The 7,952-nt window shown below is 41.8% G+C and overlaps 1 protein-coding gene across 1 annotated transcript; it reads right to left on the bottom strand.

Moving 5' to 3' along the window:
- Positions 1 to 6,638: 6,638 nt before the first annotated feature.
- LOC132628499 (uncharacterized) lies at positions 6,639 to 7,427 on the bottom strand. The gene has a single exon (XM_060344275.1). The coding sequence runs from the start codon at positions 7,425 to 7,427 to the stop codon at positions 6,639 to 6,641; it is 789 nt and encodes a 262-aa protein (XP_060200258.1).
- Between the last annotated feature and the right edge of the window lie 525 nt (positions 7,428 to 7,952).

Raw genomic sequence — 7,952 nt, 5'->3', positions numbered from 1 at the left:
GCTTCGTCGTTTGTGTCGTCAAGCATGATCTCTCAACAAGAAGAGAGAAAGACGGAATACTCGACGGAGCGTCGAACTGGTCGACGACACCGTCGAATGGAACACATTGCTGAAGGCACAAATGACGGAGAAATCGACGGATCGTCGAACGATCGACGATCCATTGATCTTGCTATCGGGGGCAATTTTGTTAGTAGCTGTTGTGCGTTTTTTGGAGCCTATTTAAAGAACATTTTAGGTTTTTTTTTGCAGCACATTTTAATTGTAACCACGTGAACAAAGTTCCATTGGTGGGTGAGCATTGAATACTCTTCTTTTGGAGCTTAGTGAAGACAACAAGATTCTATTTTCCATCATCTTTATTACACTTTGTAAGCTTTATGTCTCATTTATTGCTTACTACTTTTGAGACCACAATGGGTGAGTAGTTTCTTTAATCAAAGTTGTGGACCCAAATGATGGGTGCTATGTAATGGGTGTCTAACATTGTACATATATATATATATAATGGGTGGTGATGTGTTTTATTATTTCTCGTATTCATTGTTCATTAGTGGTTGCAAACACTTGTTCATGCACAAACCCTAGTCTATTTGGAAAGATGAACTAGGGTGTAATTTGAAATAATATAACAAGGACTCGCGGCGCTAACTGTCGTTTAATGAACTCGCTTAGGGATAAGATGAGTTCTACTTGGCATATTTAATCAATCTTATTTACAACTTTTCTGCATTTGGGAAAATCATGAAAAGAAATACTCTCTAACAATTAGAAAATATTAGAAAGTGCATACATAATCCCAACCCATTAGAAATATATCATATTGACACCCATAGCATAACATCTAATCATCGCGGGGACATAACTTTGGTTCTCCAAATCCAAACACTTCAAAATAGCGAATACAAACCAAATCTCTTTTCAAAATATTCGGAATAGGATTAAAGCCTTTAAAGACTCGTATCACATACAATTAGTACCTTTTTCTCTCCATATTCCCTGTGGGATTCGACCCCAACCTTGTTTGGGTTACTATATTTGACAACGTCCGCTTTACGCCATTAATAGGTGTAATTTGAGCGTATCATCACTCAGGACCAAAGCAACACGGTTCTGCTTAATAGATGGTCAATTGTATCAACGGTCCTTCTTCGGACCCCTAGCCAAGTGTTTGGGTCCCGAAGAAACCGATTATGTGATGAGAGAAGTCCACGAGGGTACCTGCGGTAATCACTCCGGTGCAGAAGCCTTGGTTCGAAAATGTTATATCCCGCATTTTTGTGCAATCGGATAATTCAAGACAATCGCGGGAGGACGACAAGCAAGACCATATTTTATTTTGTTTGGCATATGAGTTGCTTATGAAAAATTTAGAAGTGGAAATAATGAGAAGGGTCAGGAGCATAAAGGGAAATTCGCAATACGGCTCGTGGAAATATGAAAGAAGACGAAGGGCAAAAATTAGAATTTTAGAAATTAGTTTCGGGAATTACAAAACAAGAATTTTGACCAATTGGGCTCAAAAGAAGATTAGAGAAAATTGAGGCCCAAATGGATTGGGTGGCCGGCCATGGAGTGAAAAAATGGCCCAAGCCCATTAATTAAAAATCATGTGATTAATATATTAAGAGGGGTCTTCATCATTTATCAAGAAACTTCAAGAAAAATCAAGAAGAGAGGAGAGAAGAGCAAGCCACGGCCAAGAGAGAAAGAGAAAGGGAAAAAGAAAAAAAAATCTCTAGCCTTCAACTTTGGTCCAAAAATCTTGTTCTTCTTAAATTCATAGCAAGTTCAAGACGCTCTCCGACGTGGTATAATTAGTTTAGCGAAAGAACCACATTCGCGGCAAGTTGAAAGTTGAAGAAAAAGGTAAGGTTTGATTCTTTCTTGTATGTTATGGATGATTTTGTATGTGTAGTGTGTAAAGAGTGGATGAAATTCATGAAGGAGTAAAACCATGGTGTAGCCGTGACTACAAGGGCAAAACCGTGTGTGTGTGTGTGCATGTGTTGTATGTGTTGTGTTTTGTTTTGGTTGTTGTTAAGTGTAGAAGATATGGAATTTCATGAAAAATATACATGTGGGGTGTGTTGGCCGAATGGCATGGATTATAGAAGAGTGTGGTGAATTAATTTTTCTTAACATTGTAAATATTGTTATGGTAAGCTTTATAATGTAAAACAAGGATTTAATGGTTTAGGAGTGAAGTTGTGTTGGTTGTGGCCCTGCAAAAGAAGTAGTTGGCCGTGCATGTGCATGTGTGTGTTGGGATCATGTTGTAACTATTTCATCTAGTGTTTGGTTGTTGTAGTTGTGTATGCATGAAGTAGCCGTGTAGTTGTAGTGAAATGGTAGTTATTGGAGACTTGGTGTAAAAGTTCATGTAAATGGAATATTTCATCCTCGTACGTATAGGAGGTAATGTTGATAGTGTGATGTTGTTAACGTATAAATTATAACGTTGTTAATGTTTTTATTGAAGTTGGAAAGTCTTGAAGGAAGTAGTATATCGATTAAATTATTGGAATGAACTTTGGGTTGATCATTGAAATTGTAGCATGGTTGTTGATATTATGCTGATAGTTTGGCTGGGTTGCATTCCCGGGATTGTTGTTGATTGAAATTGGCCAAGTTGAACTTGGTGGGATGATGGATTTACAGGGGAAGTGCTGCCGAAATTTCGGTAGCCAAGTGTCATTTTAAGAACCCAATTCTGAATGCACTAACCAATGTTTGGTAAACATGACCAAATTGTAGATTTTGGCGGATTTGCAACTTGAATTTGGAATAACACAAGGAGCGGAAAAAGCTATGTAAGGCTTCCCCTTTCTTTCTATGGCATGTCTTAAACGTAATAAGTTGGGTACGAGCCTCGGGGACGACCCTATTCTCCTAAATTCGCACCTAAAGTTTCCCCTTTTTTATTCAGTAGAATTGAACGAGAAATTGAGCAAAAATGTTGAAAAACATTCCTAACCCTCTAGAACTTGCATAACTAAGACCCGACTACCTTGAGACTCTCACAAGTAACGCCATGACATGTAACATATGTAAGTTTAGCACGCCGCCTCATTTGACCCGAGGTGGGCCCTTTGTTCCCGGCTTTCCTTATTGATTTGCTTGATTTTCTTTGAAGCTGAATCCAAAAGAAACCTTTGATCCTTATTCCGTTATCAAATGGCAAGTACTATACTTATCCCAATAAGGATACTTCTATGATGATAATGATAACGATGACGTTAGAAAAGAGAATATGCCTACGATAAGTATGACTAGAATGATTCCATGACCAAGATTTCTAAGCGAAGGATTTGATGTGAATGCGAAGGTGACAAACTAGTTCTTGATCCTTATCTCTATTTCTTAGCTATGGCACTATGCTCTAAGGATTTCAATGCCTATGAATTGACGTCTATGATGCCTATGTTTTCATACTACACTTCTTCTAATACCATTCTTCGATGATAGTCTTGCCTTAAAATACTCATTCCTTCAAGGTAAGACAACGCGATCACGGTTATTCCATAATGCAATCGGAGGCTACCGACCTTACGTCACTCCGACGTGGAACTGGTTTTCTTGGACTCTCGAGCGTGTTGTATGCATGTTATAAGTATATGTATGAGATAAAAGAACCAGAGCGCTATAGACGCTGATGTATGTACATGACACACGTATATGTATAAGATGAAAGAGCCAGAGCGCTATAGACGCTGATATATATACATGATGTATGCTTACATATATGGGGAAGATGGAGATAAGGGCAGCGCGTTATATACGCATATCCACCTGATCAGTTGGCATTATATGACATGATATCGTCCCGGACGCGGGATGTGTATATTATGGTTAAATGGATCGGCTGCCGACGCCTCGGCAATATGATATGTCTTATTTATATATATATATATATGAACAAGGAAAGATCTTTAAGGGAAAGCTAAGCATGCATAGCGTTTTCCCAAGGGCATATATATATACAGGTTATGTTTCTACCCCAGGACATGTGCTATTACTCTTTTATGTCGTTATTTCCGTTCTATATTTTCCGTATGCTATTGTTCATGCCTTACATACTCGGTACATTATTCGTACTGACATCCCTTCTTGTGGACGCTGCGTTTCATGCCGCGCAGGTCAGCAGACAGACGACTTTGGTTCCTAGAAGCCTCACCAGCAGCATTTAGCAGCGCTCCAGTTGTTCCGGAGCCTCACTTCCTTGGTACTACTTTGTGTATATATATTCGGGCACGACAGTACCCGACCCTTCCTATGTATATGTTTATTATGTCTAGAGGCTCGTAGGCAGATATGTACAGTTAGATATGTTGTATTTTGGTATCTTAGCGTCTCTGTATAATGTGATAGCAACGCTTTCTAGTCTATGTTTATGATGATGCTACTAACGTTAATGTTCAGTAACACACAAAAAAAATGGCACGGTTCGTACGGCCGCTGAGAAGTAAAGGTAAAATGATAAGATAAGGGGTGCTCGGAACAAGTATCGGGTACTCGTCACGGCCCCTAGTCGGGTCGTGACAGAAAAATTATCAGAGCCGAGTATTACTGGAACCGAATGGAGGATGATGTGGAGAATTTTGTCTGAAAATGCGACGGGTGTCAAAGGCATGCCCCGATGATCCATCAACCCGGGGAGTTGTTACACCCGGTGATATCACCTTGGACTTTCGTGAGGTGGGGAATGGACATCGTTGGTCCTTTTTCATGGGCACCAGGTAAGGCCCGTTTCATTTTATTTATGACTGACTATTTCTCAAAGTGTGTTGAAGCGCAGGCCTTCGAAAAGATTACAGAAAAAGAGGTTATTGACTTCATATGGGACCATATTATCTGTCGTTTCGGCATCCCGACCGAAATAACTTGTGATAACGACCCTCAGTTCGTTGGCAGCAAGGTCAATAATTTCCTCGAAGGGTTGAAGATCAAGAAAATTGTGTCAACTCCGTATCACCCGAGTGCAAACGGACATGTGGAATCCACGAACAAAACAATAATTCAAAATCTAAGGAAAAAACTTGAAACATCGAAACATCAATGGAGGAAAGTGCTGCTGGAGGTATTATGGGCTTACAGAACTACGTCAAAATCAAGCACGGGAGAAACACCGTTCTCGTTGGTCTACGGGGCCGAAACTCTAATTCCTGTAAAAGTTGGTGAACCGATCCTCCGATTCAAATACGCCACCAGCGGGTCAAACGAGGAGGCCATGGCCGTAAAACTTGACCTGGTGGACGCACTACGCGAAAATGCGTTGGTCCGTTTAGCAGCTTAGAAACTGAGAATAGAGAGGTACTACAATCGGAGGGCCAATTTTCGGCATTTCCAAGTTGGGGACTTGGTACTTCGGAAAGTTACTTTGAACACCAAGAATCCCAACGACGGGAAGTTGGGTCTGAATTGGGAAGAGCCGTACAAGATAACAGGAATAACAGGCAAAGGATCCTACCAACTGGAATCCATAGATGGATAACGGTTGCGCAATAACTGGGAATGTGTCTCATTTGAAGAGATACTATTGCTAAGGTATGAATGCCCACCCTTGTGATCATTTTTTATTATTAACATGTCTTGTTTTTTGCAGAAAGTACGGTACCGGACGAAGTTAGGTCTGAAAACACGTGTTGCATTCTTTTCCTTAGTACGGTTTTGTCCCGAAGTGGGTTTTCCGATAAGGTTTTTAATGAGGCAACAAGTACAGCGTGTTACTTTATGAAAATGAGGCAAAGTACCCGGGAACGCAGGGTCTACCCCTCAAGTGGGTACTAGGTAGTGCTTACCCGATCGTGCAGCTCGGATAAACACTAGGGGACTATCATACCCATACCGAGGTCTACCCCGGAAAGTTAAAGTGAGTTCAACTCAACAAATCAGATGAAGAAACACTGTTAAGTGCTACCCCGGAAAGGTCCTCGAAATTTTATGTTTCCCATATTTGTCTAATCCTGGACCTTCTGTGTTAGGTTTCGATGTAAGGACCAAACGATAAAAAATGAATCGTGTTCACTTAGTATTTTCTACGGAAAAAACAGAAGGAAACAGATGAAATCTTCATATTATGTACGTGCAAATACTTGCAATATAAAGAAAGTTATGAAAAATTCATCTCGGACTTGTCTTCTTATTAAATACCCTATACTGGGGACTACCGTCGAAATTCGGCATCTTTTTATTAAGTACTCTATACCGAGCACTACCTTCGAAATTTGACAAAGGAAACAAGGTCACGACGAACCGAGCCAAAGTCTTTTAACACCCTTAACTGGGGACTGCCGTCTCAAAATTTGACAAGGCAGGGATTTAGGTGTCCGAACCTAATCTATTATAAGTAAGCGGTCGGAAAAGGTCCAAGCAATTCAAAAACCTCGGCCTAAAATGCCCAACGTGATTCAGAGACGTCTGAATTCACTGCATAAATAAGCCCCGCGAGAAAATCACTCAATCAAATCCTCGGACAAAAACGTACCGAACGAAGAGAAAAGCCAACACTTAGGCACAGTCCGAAAAAAAGAGGTGACTTTGAACCTTTGATTATTTTTAACAGGATAAGAGATTAAGGCAAATGTCATAACAAGCATTCAGATAAAAGAATGAAGAAACAATAAAAAGGGAAATGCTCATTTCATATATAAAAGGTTTTTACATTTGGACTTTCCACAAGTCAAAAAGCAAAAAAAAATAAAGGCTCGTGCAGGCCCTGATCTACCCGGACGGTTGGAGCCGGAGTTCTCGGAAACTGTTCGCTCGGAATTCTCAGACTCAGCATTAAGAGCTTTCTTAGCCTCCTCCTCGATTGCTTTGGCTTCGAGTATCCGAGCCTGGAGGTCTCCTAGTCTTTTTTGGGCCTGTTTAAGTGTAGCCCTTCGAGATTTCCACCGTTCATACTCGACCAAAATCGTAGTACGAGCCTCAGCAGATTCCATGTACTTAAGAGACTCTTCTAAGTCGGCCTCGGCTTTTTCCAATTTAGCCGCTAGTTCGGATCTCTCTACGAGAAGAACTCTTTGAATTTGGTTAGCTGACTCAAGCTCGACCCGAATCACGTCATTGGCCTCGGCTACCTCCTCGAATTTTCTCTTAAGCTCGTCACTAATCCGGGCTCGAGCCTTCATTTTCCGTTCGACCACTCTTAACTTCTCCTTGTCTTTAGCATTCCCGGATTCGAGCAGCCGATGCCTCTCTGCCATCTTCACAGCATCGGCCTTGACCGAATCAAGTTCACTTCGAAGTTGGAAAATAGTGGCCTCGATTTCACCGAGCCTCGAAGTAAAACGGGCATTGTCATCCAGGTTATCGGACCTCGGTGCAGGAGTAAGAGAAGCCGGAACAGCTGCAGCAGCCTCGGTAGAAGTAGGTGCCTCGGACGTAGCAGCTTGGTCACCACCGGGCTGAGGGCTGGTAGCCATTGTAGCCTCAGTATCGGGATCCAACTCTGCTCTTTGTTCCGCCTCAATATCCGAAGATGGCCCGGATCTTCAAGGCCTCTTCAAGGGAGCCTCTTCGGGCGAAGCATTACCTGAAGTGTCTATGAATTCAATTGACCTTAGAGGAATTGGGAAAAAAACATCTTCTTCCCCACCTGCGTGCGGGGCCGGAATGGAAGGTCCTTCCTCAGTTGTAGGTAAGAGCGGAATGGTAGTTCTCTCCTCCGGAACAGAGGCGATGAAGGGGCCCTCACCAACCCTTCGAATAAGAACATCTGACTCTGATTCATCCCTCAGGGTCCAAACAACGCTCCTTGCCCTTTTCTTTGGTTTCTGCCCTTTGGCTGAGGGCTTTCTCTGTCACTTATGGGCTGCAGCAATGAGCCAGGATGACCCCGCCGTATCAAATTCAAGGGCTGGTGCAGTAGGCTCGGCAGTTTATTCGGATCTTGGCTCCACTGAGCCCTTGGGCAAGCCTGAATACCGAAGGAGTTATAAAGAGTTATA

Source organism: Lycium barbarum, chromosome 2 (assembly GCF_019175385.1).
Source record: "Lycium barbarum isolate Lr01 chromosome 2, ASM1917538v2, whole genome shotgun sequence".
Taxonomy (NCBI): Eukaryota; Viridiplantae; Streptophyta; class Magnoliopsida; order Solanales; family Solanaceae; genus Lycium; species Lycium barbarum.
This window is presented reverse-complemented; position numbering and strand designations above follow the sequence as displayed.

Coding starts and splice junctions, on each gene's coding strand:
- LOC132628499 (XM_060344275.1), bottom strand. CDS start 7,427: ATGGCTACCAGCCCTCAGCCCGGTGGTGACCAAGCTGCTACGTCCGAG.